The following is a 17,982-nucleotide window of genomic DNA, read 5'->3' as shown; positions in this document are numbered from 1 at the left end:
TAAAATTCTCATCCTTGTTTAAATCTCTGCTCTCTCCAACCTCCTGCAGCCACAGAACCCCATTCCTCTGACTCCAGCCATGACTTCATCCCACACTCTGGAATTCTCTCCTTAAACCCCTCTGCCTCTTCACTTCACATCCCTCTCCTCTTTTAAGACCCTCCTTAACCAAGCTTTTGGTTATGCCTCCTAATCTCTCCTCTTTTGGCTCATGCCTACTTTCCTTACACCTCTATGAAATGCTTTGGAAAGTTTTTCTATGTTAAAGGCACTTTTAAGTGCAAGCTGTTATTGTTGAGGAGGGGAAAGGACAGGAGAGAAGGAAGACATTTAAGACATTCCCAACAGGGGGTCACTGGCCCGTGGTCAGGAGCAGGAATTTTCCCCTCACTAACTCCAGGGCACTGAGGCCAACTGTAGCACCCCGACCACCAGTGTGGCTGAGAAAAGCTAACTCGTCACAGATCAATCCTAGAACCTTACTAGTCTGTACGATACAGTTATTCACTGGATAAATTCAGTGAGCTCTTGGGGCAAGTCCAATTCTTTAAAAAAAAAATAAAAGCCAGTTTGTTTCATATCAGAACTCTAAAAATAAGTTTCTTGGTAACATTCCTTGGTAGGGGAACTAAATGTGGATTCTAGCTTCCCACAATTAGAATTAAATAAACAAATATGTCTGTCTTGTGGTTGCACAGCTCACTGGAATACCAACAGAATGCGACACGCCGAGTTAGGAGACATCACTTTGTATCCAGAATTTCCTAGAGGCCACTTTATCTTGGGGAAAGGAGGGGATTCAGATCAGAGGGACATTGACCGTAGTCTCATACATCTTTTAAAAAGGGAGAATGGATGGGAGGGGAAAAGATTATCCTTTCAGGGTGGTTAGTGCTCAATATTTTAGTGAATTGCAGTCGGTAAATACTAACCAAATACTAACTTACACCGGATCCTTTAACTTCACAAGGTGTGTGAAATCTTAAACTGTAATGTAAAAAAATTACATTTAAAAGTTCCCAATGTTCCAACAATTGATAGCAACTAATGATTTAATTTTTTTGTTGGTCACGTAACATTGTTTTCAATCGGAAATTCAGCAGGCAGGCATTTCTTCCCAGATTCCTTTCCAACCTTCTCTGCCCTCCTCTCACAAAAGGTAATAAAGCTAAGTTTTGAGCCTAGACGGAGAGTGTCTCCACCATGGAGGCTCCATGGTCAGATAAATTCTTTCCATAAAGTATATATTCCAGCATAGGTCACTGGAAACCAATCACAAGCGGAAATGAAGATTTTTGGGGACCAAATGTTGTGACATAGGTCTTTTAATGTTGTGACGGCTTATCATGGTGCTACCTACAGGCGCAACTGGTAATACAGGCAGATGCTGACACTTTTAAAATGTATTTTCCCAGAGATAGACCCTGACGTAGGAGTTTTCCAAGCATTTTGAAATGGGATGTGGTGACCCATTCATCGATTGGAATATGTAATAGATTTTGCTATTTATTACACAGGAAAAACTAAAAAAAATGTACTTGCCTTGAGACCCTGGCATGCGATTTATGATCTGATTTGGCACATTCGGCATAGACAAGGGTCCATCTAAAACAAAATAAAACTGTTGTCAGAATTAAAGATTTAAAGCCACATCTCCTAAAAGCATTCCTTTGTTCTTACATAGAACATTCACCAGGAGTATTAAAGTATCTCTCAACCTGCCAAAAATCAATAATGGGCATCTAAGTGCAGGATCTTCATCTTCCACACAGTGAGGTTGTGCTCCCTCTGTGGGCAACATCCGACAGGAATATTCCCAAGACTTATCTTCAGTGATGTCATTACAATAGTACCCTCATTGTTTCTTTCCCGACTGCAAGGACCCCAGTTCCCTCTGATTCAATCAAAGGGACAACTTGCGTCCTTTCTCTAAAAGGGAATGATAGGTTGAGAGGCCAGTGTGTGAAGGATGCCTCAATTCAAAGAGTGAAGATGACCATCAGTTAAATTATCTTTCATTCTTCATTTCTTTGGACAATGGTGGAAATGGATTAGTCAGAGGAGAGGGCACTGGGATGGAAGTATACACCATCCATATCCATCAGATCGCACACTGATGCTCCGTAACGATGTGTTCATTACCCCACACAGCAGTTTGGCAGACAGTCAATTGAAAGCTGCTTCAGATCTTCCTATAATTGGAAGGTGAACTCAAGGAGTTTTGCTTTACTGACCCTGCAGGTTTTCTACGTGTCAGAGAATAGTGGGATTGTGTTTTCAGACTATTTCATGTTGAATGTTCGTGCAGAAGAACCTTTAGTAAGATTTATTAACTTTTTTATAGTCTGTAGTTTACTGTAAATCTACTCTTCATATTTAATACTGTTCCTTTATCGGTTTATAGTTCAATGCCGTGTAGTTTATAGCCTTAGCCACAGTTAAATGGTGTAGTTATTCTTCTGCCATCGGAAGCTGAGGGAAATCATGTGAAAGCACTCGATATCCAGCAAGCTAAAACACAGTTACAGGGTTCTCTACATTAATATAGATTTTGGGCAAGTAAAGGCACTCTTGGTCATAGGGTTTTCTTATGCATGTGTCTGCAACGCTAAACCCAAGAACAATATTTGCTGCAAGCACCCAAAAATGAAACACCCTGCCCTTAGAGCAGGGGAGAAGTCAGCCATGGTCCCAACCCCCGGTTGCTAGCACATGACTTTGTTTGAGAACTACATCAGTGGGAAATGAAGGGCAAGACTGAGAATGGCTGTGATGGTCCTCATGGTTGAGCAGCCTGACATGGTTTAAGTTGTTAAGTAAAAAAAATGTCAGAGGTGGCAGTGATTGTTGGCACCCATGGAACCGTAGAATTGGATAAGGCACTGTCTTTAGGAGGGAAAGGGAGAGAAAACTTGGGGAAGAAGGTAAGAGATTCAGTTATAAGAATATAAGAAATAGGAGCAGGAGTAGGCCATACGGCCCCTCGAGCCTGCTCCGCCATTTAATACGATCATGGCTGATCCGATCATGGACTCAGGTCCACTTCCCTGCCCGTTCTCCATAACCCCTTATCGGTTAAGAAACTGTCCATCGCTGTCTTAAATTTATTCAATGTCTCAGCTTCCACAGCTCTCTGAGGCAATGAATTCCACAGATCCACAACCCTCAGAGAAGAAATTTCTCATCTCAGTTTTAAATGGGGCGGTCCCTTATTCTAAGATTATGCCTCTAGTTCTAGTCTCCCCTATCAGTGGAAACATCCTCTCTGCGTCCACCTTGTCAAGCCCCCTCATAATCTTATACAATTCAAAAAGATCACCTCTCATTCTTCTGATTCCAATGAGTAGAGGCCCAACCTACTCAACCTTTCCTCATAAGTCAACCCCCTCATCTCCGGAATCAACCTAGTGAACCTTCTGAACTGCCTCCAAAGCAAGTATTTCCTTTTGTAAATATGGAAACCAAAACTGCGTGCAGTGTGGAATACCCTGTACAACTGTAGCAAGACATCCCTGCTTTTATACTCCATCCCTTTGCAATAAAGGCCAAGATTCCATTGGCCTTCGTGTTCACTTGCTGTACCAGCATACTAACCTTTGTGTTTCATGCACAAGTACCCCCAAGTCCCGCTGTACTGCAGCACTTTGCAATCTTTCTCCATTTAAATAATAACTTGCTCTTTGATTTTATCTGCCAAAGTGCATGACCTCACACTTTCCAACATTATACTCCATCTGCCAAATTTTTGCCCACTCACTTAGCCTGTATGTCCTTTTGCAGATTTTTTGTGTCCTCCCCACACATTGCTTTTCCTCCCATCTTTGTATCGTCAGCAAACTTGGCTACGTTACACTCGGTCCCTTCTTCCAAGTCATTAAATAGTTGGGGTCCCAGCACTGATCCCTGTGGCACCCCACTGGTTACTGATTGCCAACCAGAGAATGAACCAGACAATGGTTGTGACGAGTTACTGTCTTCAGAGGCACCAGCAAGTGGTACAACGCTCCTAGACTTACAGGTCAAAAAAACTACATGGAAGTGCAACTTGAATATAAGATTTTACTGTTGTTGCTTTGCTCAGTTTTAAAGGTACTCTTCTGCCAGCTATCATAGTGTTCATATCACCTTACATTTGGTGTTGAGTTTGATTCTCCATAATTGACCAATGATCCAGCATAATGGCTATTGAAGGGAATGAGAAACCTGCCGGTACCCTTTTGAAAACCCAGAGTTTATAATTCCGAATTGGCATCTTAAAATGTTTTTACTGCCAAAATACCACTCCCTCGTTTTTATACGCACTGTTATGCAAACAGGTTATGGAGAGCAGTGTGGCAACTTCAATTAATGAAATTAGAACAGTCCATTGAGAAGTTGGCAGAGGTTATAGTAAATTTGTGAAACTGGAGAGGAGAAAATAGTTCAACAAGTAACAATCACTGATGCAAATATAGGTTTTGATAGAAACAACCACCTTCCATTTTTATAGCGCTTTGCACAACCTCAGCAAGCCCAAAGCGCTTTAGTCAATAAAGTACTTTTGAACTGTAGTCACTGTTGTAATGTAGGAAAATGTGGCACCAATTTGCGCACAGAAAGCTCTTACAAACAGCAATGATATAAATGACTAGAACAAGAGTGCACAATCTTAAAATTAGAGCTCAGTCATTGAAGAGAGTGATCAGGAAGCACTTTGTTTTAATATAAAGAGTAATAGAAATCTGAAACTCACTTCCCAAAAGGCTGTGGGTGCTCGGTCAATTTAAATTTTCAAGACTGGAATCAAAACAATTCTGTTGGGTAAGGGTATCAAGGGATATAGAGCAAAGGTGGATAAATGGAGTTGAGGTACAAATCAGCCATGATTGAATTGAACGGCTGAACATTTTTGAGAGCTGAATAACCATCTCCTATTTCCATCATCTTATAATCTGTTTTAGTGATGTTAATTGAGAGATAAATATTGGTCAGGGCACTGGGAGAACTCCCCTGCTCTTCTTCGAATAGTGCCATGGGACCTTATCCATCCACCCGAGAGGGCAGACAGGGAGTCGGTTTAATGTCTCATCTGAAATACTGTACTTCTGAAAATGCAGCACTCCCTCAGTACTGCAGTGAAGAGTCAATCTAAATTACGTACTCAAGATTCTGGAATGGGGTTTAAACCCGCAATCTTAGGCTCTGAGTTGAGAGCTCTACCCACTGAGCCAAAGCTGACAACTAAGTTTTGAAGTACTTGCTTTATGAAAATTGACATTCCTTGTAATTGAGACACTGTATTATCTTTTATTCACCACATAGGAAATATACTTACTAGGTGGTCGGACAGGCTGGACCTGAGCCATACCTGGTGCCTGCGACATGCCAGGTGGCTGGCCACCCGGTCCTGTCAAGGTACCTTGGTTTGGCAACATTCCCTGCTGCTGTTTTTGAAGCCGAGAGCGTCTTTTTTCCTCCAGCTCTTTCTGAATCTTGTAAATCTTCTCTGCTAGCAGATGATAGTATTCATCCTAAATGAAGACAAATAGAAGGTCAAGACTTAATGTATGCTTCTACCAGTTACTGGTTTACAATTCCTGTTGTTCTTTTTGCTTAAGCTGTAATTTTCTAGTTCGCATACAACCAATCTGTTTAGTTTTACAAGTCGTGGGGGGGGGGGGGGGGCTGGATAAATTAAAAGACCTCAACCTCGAAGTAGCATGACCTCAATACAATGGAGAACACACTGTCAGGCACCAACTGGCTGTCTATTAAGATCAACACCGGATCCGATTTTGGATTAGAGATGGACGGGATACTTGATTGATGTCAAGGTGATAATTGGAAATACAATGGCTGCAACCTCATGTTAGTTGAGCACATTGTTGTGACTTTTATCAAAGTACATAATTTCTAGAAGTGCAGGTTGAGTTAGCATATTCCCGCTTGGAACCCCAGGGGCGAATTTCTGGGCATGTGCCAGGAGTGTGCACTGGGAAACAGCGCACCCCCAGCCTGTAATTTTCTGCCTGTTGACATTTATGGGCAGAAAATCACGGGCTGGGGTTGCACAAATTTACCGAAGCAGAAAATCTTCCACAGCCCCTTTCAGAACACACATCTGCTGCAATGCTGTTCGAACATATGGAACACTAAACATTATACAGCTATGTGGTATTCCACAACAGAAATGCCAAACTACTGATCAGATGCAAATACTGCTTCCTCCCAATCCCATGTATCTTTTGGTAATGAAAACCACATTCATATTTTTTGTTGGAATGACAAAAGCTTAAGCTGAAGTATATATTTTGGGATTCTGGCATAGTGTCAGGTACACTAAATCCACCATCGTAAATTATAGTTGCGTGGTAACAAAATGAACAAATTGTGGCCTCTAATACAATCACACATTATTTGTGCACACCTCACTTGGAGAGAAGTCATTCAAAGCATCATATTGAATAGCGGCCATCCATCTACCCTGCTTCTCTCCACAGACCCATACTCTCAAAAATTATGAAGCGCCCTTCATTTGAACATAACTAATATAACATGCAGCATAAATCTCCTTACTCAGAGTCTGTAAAGATTTACTATATTTTCTGAAGAAAACTGTGTTGCTTTTTTCACTATTACGTTATATGACAAGAAAACACTGAAGTGCAACCCCAAAGGCTCAGTGGGTAAAGGCCAGGCAGTTCTCACATCTAATCCCTGGCCTCTCCTGAGCTGAGCTTACCTCACCGGAGACAGCTGTTGAGACAAGTTATTATCAGTGACTTGGGGTGGTCAAGGGGAGAGGGAAGGAGGAGAAGGAAAATGTGCGCATGTGGGTATCAGTGCAATCAGGATTGGGCTTGGTTGTGATGTTTCCTGTGGTCAACTCGCCTGACACTCATTGTCTAATCTGACAGAGCGAGCTTATGGAGCCTGTGGAATCATATCTCAAAATGAGACACCTTCAGGAGAGGACAGGAGTGAATCGGATGATAGGTGAGAGAAGGAAGGAATGAGCTGGACATTGATATATGGTCAGGGTTACCTCACTTATTTTATGGGTAAGGGCTACTTAATGACACTTGATGAACTTGGGAACGCTGATGGTTCCTTTTTTGCAAAGGGAGTAAAACATATGCTCCAGAAGTACACTAGCCTGACCAGGTCAATCTCATCAAACTACAAAACCAAGCCGTGTCTGAAGGAAAAAAAATAGTTCAGGTGGAGACCCTTCATCAGAACTGTTCCAGTAAACAGTCTCCATCTAAACAGTAATCCATTTCATTGTCGGACCTGTTGTATACTTTCACCATTTTCTGTTTGAATTTAAGAGTTTCACTAACTCTTTTCATCTTTAACAAAATTATATTTAATCTGAATGAAGTATTCGAGGAGAAACTTAAAATTAAGTTCCAGCACAAGTCTTGGAACTACTGAGCACAAGGTCGCCAACTGCAGAATAAACCCAGAATTTAGAAATATTAATGTAAATTATTCCATTTGAATTCGGTGCATTCTGTAGATTTAGATCATAGTTTTATCTCTCCAAGTCATTGCCAAGATTTCCTCCATTCCAGTCAGGCCAAGAGTGCTGTAAGTGTTTAGAAACTACCCAGTCCCAATGAGTATTTATTCTAAAATGAATTCAAACTTTAAAAAGATTCTCCGACTTTGTGCTTACTTCAACCACTTCTCACACCAAATTTCACACACAGCCTCTCTACATCTGAATTTACAAAAAAGTAAAAAAATCAATTTAAAGTCTTTCTAAACTAAAATCTTAGACAAACACCTATTAGGCCAAGTGGTCAATACAAAATAAATTGCTCTCATCATTGCCCTGATTACAATAACACTGTGATTTACAATGCATAGCCTGCACGGCCCGAGGTGCATTTCTGATCCGAATGTATAAAAATGAGCAAACCAAAGTTGGACTAAAACATAAACCAGAAAACTTCTGAAGGGTATAAGAAAGATCACGGCACTGAACAAGGTTACAATTTCCTGATCTGCCATATTAGCACTATAAATTAAACCTGAAATAAAAACAGAAAATACTGGAAATCCTCAGCAGGTCAAGCAACACCCATGGAGACAGAAATAGAATCTGTTTCTCTCTCCACAGATGCTGCCCGACCTGCTGAGTGTTTCCAGTATTTTCTGTTTTTATTTCAGATTTCCAGTAGGTGCCGATTTTGCCCTTGCTATAAATTAAACCACTCACCAGCTCAATTCATTTTTAAACTTTAAAATGCTCGTGAATTCTCTACCCGAGAGTCATTGAATATATTTACGGTGGAAATAGACAGATTTTTGAACGATAAGGGAGTCAAGGGTTATGGGGAGCGGGCAGGGAAGGGGCGTTGAGGCCAAGATCAGATCAGCCATGATCTTATTGAATGGCGGAGCAGGCTCGCGGGGTCAAATAGCCGGCTCCTGCTCCTATTTCTTATGTTCTTATTGTATCTAGTATTACACTTTTGCATGTTACAAAGGGCATATTTTGAAAATTGACGAGGGCTTCCAATGTTCCCAGTTCCATACCTGCCAGTGACTGGGATATTATTTCATGGATCTCCACATACCAGCGAGAGGTGTGGGTTTTTATTTTGAAAAGGGCGAGTTTTGTATTTGTTTCAATTATTACAACTTCAAATTTTAGGATAAAAAAAGTTCATCTGAAATTTCAAGATTCAGATAAGCATTGCAAAATATTTAAGACCCAATCTTTAACAAAATGAATCTAACTTACTCTGTGCTGCCAAATTGTGTTCATTTTGTCAGCGTGTTTGGGGGTGGGATAAGGGGTTGGAAATAAAACATAAGTCAAACAGGTTTTCATATAAACAACCTACACTAGTTTTAGGGAAGAAGGAACTACTTCCGTTCTCCATACGCAAGCAGGCAGCCACAGTGTACAACAGGCTCCTACCCACAGTTACTGGTTACTGAGCTTAATCAAAAAGCAAAAACCCAAAAAAGGATGAAACAAGTTAAGCGTTCAGGACACAGGTAGTACACAAGAGATCGTTTTGGAGTAAACCAAGGCTTTTGTTCAATTCCATGTCCCTAACACCTTAAGCAGGTATGTGATCCCACTGAAACATAATCATACCAGTTACTCATAGGTTAGCCCTGGGGTCAACTACATCAGCTCTTGGAATAATAGCATCAGTTCCACTGTACGTGTAGGTATTAGTAAATACTGTCGAACTGCAGCACGGAATTCCACTTGTGAATTAGGGAAAGTATTTCTGTTCAATGCAACAGCAAGCAGAGTACCGGACACTTCATTGAAGGATGAGAGCCTCAGCTCTTGGCCCTCAGACTAATTATACCTAATGCCCTTGTACACTGTACAAACTCTGCTCTTTGTTATCACAGCATGACTAAATGATTTAGACTTATTATTTGAGGTTATGTTTTGGGACTCAAAGGCAGCTGCTCATTTCAAATTCAGATGGTTCATCCAGCCTGCAAAGGAGATTCAGTGGTCTGAGGAGTTAACATTAAAGTCAGGTGTTTGACTGTCTCACCAAGCTTTTCACGGATGGAGATTCAAAGCAGAGCACTCTGTCAGACCAACTAGAACACTGACATTGCTTAGCCTCATCTGGGCATCTCAGAGTAAGTTAGAAACGGAAGATGCTGGAGATGTACAACAGGAACTTCAGCATCTAATGGGTAAAAATCTAAGTTAATGGTTCATAATTCTCCACTTGAAATGTTGATCTCTTTTTAGATGTTGATGGATCAGCTGAGCATCTGTTTTGAGTTCAAATTTCAGCACATACAATTTTCTTTCTTATTTCAAAATGTGTCATTTAACAGCACTGTATGCAGTTTGCATTCACAGGAATAGCAGTTAATCTCATTTCAATGAGACTACGTACCCTGCTGTTAGCAGATTCATACATATCTCCTTCCACTTTCCGAGCATATGCCACAAGGTTTTCCATGCGACGATCCTTCAGTGCTGCTGGGTCAGGGGTTGGAAATATGGCTTGCACACTGTGGGAAATAGGACACAGACAGATGAATAACCAGCTTCATAATCAATTTAACCAAAGAAAAAAAAGAACTTGCATTTATATAGCGCCTTTCACGACCTCAGGACAACCCAAATCGCTTTACAAAAGTGTAGTCACTGTTGTAATGTAGGAAACGCAGCAGCCAATTTGCACACAGCAAGGTCCCACAAACAGCAATGAGATAATTACCAGATAATCTGCTTTAATGATGTTGGTTGAGGGATAAATATTGGCCCAGGACACCGGGGAGAACCCCCCTGCTCTTCTTCGAATAGTGCCACGAGATCTTTTATATCCACCTGAGAGGGTAGACAGGGCCTCGGTTTAACGTCTCTTAACCATGAACATTTAAAGTTCCACAACAGATACACAGGAATGGTACTTGCACATCGCTTGTGTAAGATCACTGCTGAAACGCATATATTTCACGCTCAACAGTGCATCTGCCAGAGATTTTCAACCAGACTGGATACCATTTCACTCTCATTTTTAATTTATATTTCACACCCAAGTTGTACCTAACTCGGCTAAGTTTACTTATCCAGTTCAGTTTCGCTAGAACATCAGCCAGGTCTGCTTACTCTGCTGTGAACAGTCTGCGAGCTGCATGCAAACTGACGAACTCCCGTAAATGGAGGTGAATTACTGGCGCTGAGAACATCAGAGATTTCTTGAATCTTTTTTGACCAATGACGAATACTCACAGCTTATGAACCAGGTGATTGCGCAGATCCTGAGTTACATGTTCGTGCCACGGTTTTCGCACACCACTAGTGGAAGGTGCTGCTGTCGGCAACGAGCCAATGTTACCAACATTTGTGCCATCGCTCATCATTTGACTTAAAAAAAAAATAAGGGTACAGGAGTTATTTAAAAGGAATTCTGCAGTACTGCTGTTTACAAAGCTACATTGTTGCATATCTCTTAAATTCATCAAATTACAGACAAGTTCTGTAATTTGATACTAGTTTAAAATGAACTGCAAGTCCAGAAGTTTACATCAATATTTTGTTCAACAGCCCAAAATTCAAATACAATTCAGAACCTAAACCAACGTTTCATCAACTCAGCCAAATCAAAAAAGATAAAAAGGGGGGGGGGGGGGGGGTGGCGGAAAGAAGAGGGAGAGGAGAGGCGGCGGGAGAGGGGGAAGAGAGGAAAGGCCCGTGGGGGGGGGGGGAAGAGAGGAAAGGCCCGGGGAGGGGGGGGGGGGGAGTGGGGGAGGGGGAGAGGAGAGGAGAAGGGGAAGAGAGGAAAGGCCCGGTGGGGGGGGGAGGGAAGAGAGGAAAGGCCCAGGGGAGGAGAGGAAGGGGGGTGGGGGGGGGGGGGAGGGGGAAGAGAGGAGGGGGGGAGGGGTAAAGAGAGGAAAGGCCCAGGGGAAGGGGGAGAAGAGAGGAGTGGGGCGGGGAGGGGAGAAGAGAGGAGGGGGGTGGGGAGAGGAGAGGCGTGGAGGGGGGGAAGAGAGAGGAGGGGGAGAAGGAGGAGGGATGGAGCGGGTTGGGAGGGGCGAGGCCGAGGGGTTTAGGGAGGGAATTTAGGGAGGGAGCTTGGAGCCTAGGCAGTGGTATTGCTGTCCACCTTCCTGGAAGAATGGCCCTTCCTTCTATTAGAAGCTTTTTAAGTATAAAGCAGTCAAAATATGGAACTTTGCAGATTCAGCTCACATTTTCTATGTCCACTGCTGTATAAGAATGAGACAGAAACTCAATAACCATATGATGCTACTAGGTATTTTTGAAGAATGAGAATTCCTTACTTTGGTGTACCAAGAGAAGGTGGAAGAGCAGAGTCAGACAACAAGTTTGACTGATCAGGGGCCGGCACACCCATCCCTCCAACCACATTCATCTGGTTCGTACCTGCAGTGAGAAAGGAGTAGTCAGTAACTATAACAGCACCAATTCATAATCCAACAGCTAGAATTTCCAGTTATACCTTATTGAGGTCGCCCAAACAAACTAGGCACAAAATTTTTCAAGTATAAAATTCACAGCTAGGAATGAAAAGAGGCCACCAAAAGGTCCATTACTGTGACTCAGTAAGGATACCCATTTCATCCCCCTCCTTGCTGAAAAACCTGCAACCTCTGCTCAGGGACTTGCTCAATTGGAAACCAAGGCGAGTGATGGGGAGCAGTAAAATTAAACTAAGAACCCTCCCTCCCTTTGGTCTGTGCTCTTGTACCATGCAAGTTTGGTATTTCAGGGTATCTAAAATGAGGATGGAAAGCAATTTAAAATGGAGAAACAAACATGCTTTCCACTAAATGTTACAAGCTGTCCCCATCGTGATAAAACTGTTAGATGATGTTAGAACTGTTAGAAGTGCTGCTGACTCTACCACAACTGAGCAAAAATACCCATTATTATACACCCAATGTAATCTTTTTGCTGAAGCCATACAACTGGACTTACCCAAAGGGTTTGACCTCATTGACTGGTGGACTTGAGGCTGTGTTGGCTGCTGGCCTTGTACCTGAGGCTGCGGCTGCACTTGTGGCTGATTACCATAGGGCAGTCCAAGTGCGGCATATGCTCTCTGCATTGAGCTGGGGTCGATAGGGTTCGAGTTGCTGGATGTGCCCTGTGGACCACTTCCAACTGCACCCACTGTGTTTGGTAACCCACTCGGCAGAGAACCTAATAGGGCTGCAAGATTAGATGTAATACACTTGTATTAAAATTACTATTTACATATAAAGCTGGACAGTCATTATACAACACCCATATTTGCAAGTTTGCAAGAGCATCTTACACTTCAGTGAAATGTAATATATAAGAACATAAGAAATAGGAGCAGGAGTAGGCCATTTGGCCCCTCGGGCCTGCTTCAAGTTGATAAAGTGCAAATCAATACTTTTTCACATTGAAACAGTTTATGTGGTTTGTGAAAGAGTAAATTTACACTTGAATCTCTTTACATCAGGATAATATTATATTATAGATTAGTGACAGATCACAGGATACTTAAGTGAAATACAGACATAAAGGGTTTTCTCTCAAATTGTCAATGTCTCTCACTCAGGTAGATAGGCATCTTTTTAACCTTACTATAGTCATGAATTAAAATGAACTCGTGTCCACTTGGCTAGTCCCAAGTAATGCGCTCGGCTACTTTTAACCCTCCTATATTAACCCTTTGAAGTTTGAGACAAGCAGTTTCAGGAGAAAAAGAAAAAAACCTGCTTTTCCTTCAAATAGTCGGTTTGATGAAAAAAAGTTTTACATGCAAATGAAGAAAGAGAATACTTGCAATGCTCAAAGAATTAAAGACACAATCTTTGTGTAAGTCAAGTACCATTTAATCAACCATATGGACCCCCTCTGGATTAGGAGTATCCAAGCATTCTGTCCTTGTGGTGCATCTCATGGAGCCTCGGGAGCTGCATATAAACTTTAAATGCACGTCCCCATTAATTTGTGCAGACCTCAAAGATCTTGGTGATCTGATTTAAGATTTATTCATTGTTGAACAGTGCTAACAACGGCCCTTTCTAAATGTCCAGGCCCAAGAAATTTAAACAGACAACCCAGTGAGTAAGCAAGAGAAGTGCAAATAGAATGGAGTTACCTGCACTAAGACTGCCAGGGCTCATGTGAACATGGTCCACAGGACGTAGCCTGGACACCCCTGATCTAGACTGATGGAAATTCCACGCCTGAAGTCTTATAATTGGCATTTGTTGCCTTAAAAGTCAAATACTATTTACAGCTACACTGCCCAAAAGAACATTCGTTACCTCTCAAAAAGTGTAATTAAACCCATTAAAACAAATTTCCCCAGCTATTCAGCATTCCACAGAAATCTACTTCAGAGCCACAGTTAGTGTACTCATTGCTCACAATTTCTTTGCCTCGGGTTCTACACCTTTAGAGGAAAGCCTTTTCAGTGACAGAAATGGCAGACCCAGAGGTGTAGATGTCACACCGACAAGTACTGGGAAACAGTCACGGTGTTGAAATGCTATGAAATGTTATCACTTTTCTAAAACATAACGTGTGCCTTTTCTAGAGCAGGACAAGGGTAGCAAGTTTAAGTGTATATATAAACTATGTTTAAAGCAGATGGCTACACTAAAACATATAAAAAGTGTCCCATTAAAAAAAATAAACATCTCATTTTAGTAACATTAGTGAAAAATCCGAAATAACTTAAGCTCGCCACAGAGCGAGGGGCCAACACTAAGTTCAGGCCCTCCATATGCAAATTGGGCCAACATTTTCACCAGACTTATCATAGCAGCAGCATCCCAAAGATAAGTAACTGCAACTTATACAGGCACTCATTTATCCTGCCCATAATTCCACTTTGTAATTAGTGCGAGCCCGGAATACATTTTAATAGAGAATCAAGAAATGTGAAGCTTATTATTTTCTAATAACTTATTACACGTATACAGAACGGTGAATTAAAGACACTTACTCTGCTGATTCCTCCTGTCACTGGCGTTTTTCAGGGGTAGGCATACGGGACAGTCATGTCGAGTGCAGTTTTTCCAGTGAGAGATGATCTGTCTTGATGATGCACAGTGAGCAACTACAGAACAAAAACAGCCGGAGTTCTAACAATCTAGCGGACACAGGGTCAGATCAAACTGGGTAGCTGCAAATCAACAGCTTTTAAAATGTTTTCATTTACATTTGTAAAGTAAAGCCTACAAAACCATATTAAAAGGCTGCTGTGGCCAAGAATGGGTCAGCACAAGATGTAATATGTAACCATAGTAAATACTGTCAGGAGACCATGTCAAAACAGTCAACCTTCTTGACAAAAGGAAAGGCACATGGCACAGGGAAACAAAACACTATTTTTTAAAAGGATGATGATATGACAGCCCACAGGACCACCAATTAATGGCATCATGGAGGGCAGCTTGACTTTCCCACTCTGCTGAGCTCTCGATCTCAGCTCCAATGTCACTGGGAGAAGATGGCAAGTGTATGAGGGACATGTACAGAGTGGGGGGAGACAAGAGAGGAGAGTTAATCAGCCTCTCTCTCACATGGCCAGCCGAAGAATAAAAATGGTTAATCCTGTCCCCTCGCCATCAGGAGGTACATGCCCCAAGGAGAATGGAGGGGCCGGGAAAAGAGAAACAGGGAGAGAAAATATTTTAAGAAAATACAACAAAACACGTGTATCTTGAAAGTTTCATTTGTTAAAACCAAGCTTTTCCTGTTGGTCAAGAGGTCAATTCTTTGTGGTGTTCACATACCAGATTGAATTTGTATCAGCTACCACTGACAACCCCCCTACAGAATTATACAACACATCACAGTAGAAAGGGTTGCCATTTGTGCCGTTTCTGTAGCGGTCGAATATTAGAACCATACAAGATCACAAACTGCAAGGGGCAATCTATGAATCCACTCCCTCACCCCCTCCAATTTATCTCAAATAGACTTACAAAATCAAATATTCAATGAAAAGAGCATTTTAGAGATTGTTTTGAGTGGTTCCTCTCCTACCAATCTTAGTTTTCTTCACTGTTACCAATGTAACAAAGATTGAAAGTGATGTAAAAGACAAAAAGCAGAGTGATTTGAACTCTTGAGACTTACTGCCTGAATCAGTTAAATGTTATGAGGACTGAATGGAAATAAGTCATATTGAGGAAACCTTTATGCAATAGGACACAGATTATACTGACAAAAGTGTCTTAATCATTTCCTGTATTAACAGCATACGAACATGTACTATATATACATACACACACGCTTATATTACAGTCAGCCCAGAATCATTTTTTTTGTGTTTACAATTAAGCCAAAGGCAGTACCGTGCACAGACCCACAACAAAAGGAACATTTCCCTAGTGAGATATTTTGTAGAATCATAGAAGTTTACAGCACAGGTGGTGACCATTCGGCCCATCATGTCCGTGCTGGTAAGTGGTTTCATTTCACAATGAAGTGAAACCACTCAAGACAATGTAAACACAGGCACAGGAGTAGGCCATTCAGTCCCTCGAGCCTGTTCCACCATTCAATCAGATCATGACTGATTTGTACATCAACTCCATTGTTCACCTTTGCCCCATATCCCTTGATACCAACAAAATCCATCAATCTCAGTCTTGAAAATTTCAACTGACCCAACATCGACAGCCCAGTGGGGAAAGTGTTCTAGGTTTCCACCACTCTGTAGGGCCACGTTTCGGCCTGAGTTGCTCCTGATTTTTTGGAGCAACTGGTTTAGAATGGAGTATCTTAGAAATTTTAGTTCTCGGCATTTAGTTTGCTCCAGTTCTAGTCAGTTAGAACAGTTTCACTTTGGAACAGATTTTTTTTTTCAAAAAGGGGGCGTGTCCGGCTACTTACGCCTGTTTTCAAAGTTTAGGCAGTGAAAACTTACTCCAAACTAACTTAGAATGGAGTAAGTGAAGATTTTTGTACGGTAGAAAAAACCTTGTCTACACTTTAGAAAATCAGGCGTAGGTTACAAATTAGGCGTAGGGAAAGGGGTGGGGGAGGGGGCTAGGGTTTAAAGGGAAGTTTACAAGCATTAAACACTTCAGTTTTACAAATAAAGAGCCATCATCAATAATAAATACATCAATAAATCAATCAAAAAAAAATAAATAAAAAATTAAAATTAAAAAAAAACATTTTCTACTTACCGACTGTAGCACCGGGAGTCCTCCAACAGTGTGCTGGGATGTTCCCCCCCCCCCCCCCCCAGTGTGTCTCTGTCAGTGTCTCTATCTCTCTGTCGCTCACTCTCTGTCTGTCAGTGTCTGTGTTTCTGACAGTGAGGGGAGGGGGAGAAGGAGAAGGGGGTGGGAGGGGGAGAAGGAGAAGGGGGTGGGAGGGGGAGAAGGAGAAGGGGGTGGGAGGGGGAGAAGGAGAAGGGGGTGGGAGGGGGAGAAGGAGAAGGGGGTGGGAGGGGGAGAAGGAGAAGGGGGTGGAAGGGGGAGAAGGAGAAGGGGGTGGGAGGGGGAGAAGGAGAAGGGGGTGGGAGGGGGAGAAGGAGAAGGGGGTGGGAGGGGGAGAAGGAGAAGGGAGTGGGAGGGGGAGAAGGAGAAGGGGGTGGGAGGGGGAGAAGGAGAAGGGGGTGGGAGGGGGAGAAGGAGAAGGGGGTGGGAGGGGGAGAAGGAGAAGGGGGTGGGAGGGGGAGAAGGAGAAGGGGGTGGGAGGGGGAGAAGGAGAAGGGGGTGGAGGGGGAGAAGGAGAAGGGGTGGGAGGGGGGAGGGAGAGGGGGAGAGAGGGGTGGGAGGGGGAGAAGGAGAAGGGGGTGGGAGGGGGAGAAGGAGAAGGGGGTGGGAGGGGGAGAAGGAGAAGGGGGTGGGAGGGGGAGAAGGAGAAGGGGGTGGGAGGGGGAGAAGGAGAAGGGGGTGGGAGGGGGAGAAGGAGAAGGGGGTGGGAGGGGGAGAAGGAGAAGGGGGTGGGAGGGGGGAGAAGAAGGGCAGTGGGAGGGGGGAGAAGAAGGGCAGTGGGAGGGGGAGAAGGAGAAGGGGGTGGGAGGGGGAGAAGGAGAAGGGGGAGAAGGAGAAGGGGGTGGGGGGGGGGGAGAAGGAGAAGGGGCTGGGGGGGGGGGGGAGAAGGAGAAGGGGGTGGGGGGGAGAAGAAGGGCAGTGGGAGGGGGGAGAAGAAGGGCGGTGGGAGGGGGGAGAAGGAGAAGGGGGTGGGAGGGGGAGAAGGAGAAGGGGGTGGGAGGGGGAGAAGGAGAAGGGGGTGGGAGGGGGAGAAGGAGAAGGGGGTGGGAGGGGGAGAAGGAGAAGGGGGTGGGAGGGGGAGAAGGAGAAGGGGGTGGGAGGGGGGAGAAGGAGAAGGGGGTGGGGGGGGAGAAGGAGAAGGGGGTGGGGGGGGGAGAAGGGGGAAAGGGGCAGAAGGGGGGTGGGGGGGGAAGGGGCAGAAGGGGGGTGGGGGGGAAGGGGCAGAAGGGGGGTGGGGGGGGAAGGGGCAGAAGGGGGGTGGGGGGGAAGGGGCAGAAGGGGGGTGGGGGGGAAGGGGCAGAAGGGGGGTGGGGG

General features: G+C 43.6%; 1 protein-coding gene across 1 annotated transcript in view; it reads right to left on the bottom strand.

Annotated features, from left to right (window-relative positions):
• The window catches only part of crebbpb (CREB binding protein b), a 123,278-nt gene that overhangs the window by 77,640 nt on the left and 27,656 nt on the right, over nt 1–17,982 (bottom strand). The window contains exons 4-10 of the mRNA XM_070901740.1: nt 14,436–14,549; nt 12,428–12,661; nt 11,770–11,872; nt 10,718–10,852; nt 9,876–9,993; nt 5,315–5,510; nt 1,543–1,605 (exon numbers count right to left, since the gene is read on the bottom strand). Coding sequence (XP_070757841.1) covers nt 1,543–1,605; nt 5,315–5,510; nt 9,876–9,993; nt 10,718–10,852; nt 11,770–11,872; nt 12,428–12,661; nt 14,436–14,549 — 963 coding nt within the window. The remainder of the gene's footprint in view (nt 1–1,542; nt 1,606–5,314; nt 5,511–9,875; nt 9,994–10,717; nt 10,853–11,769; nt 11,873–12,427; nt 12,662–14,435; nt 14,550–17,982) is intronic.

This window comes from Pristiophorus japonicus, chromosome 15 (assembly GCF_044704955.1).
Source record: "Pristiophorus japonicus isolate sPriJap1 chromosome 15, sPriJap1.hap1, whole genome shotgun sequence".
In the NCBI taxonomy this organism is placed as follows: Eukaryota; Metazoa; Chordata; class Chondrichthyes; family Pristiophoridae; genus Pristiophorus; species Pristiophorus japonicus.
This window is presented reverse-complemented; position numbering and strand designations above follow the sequence as displayed.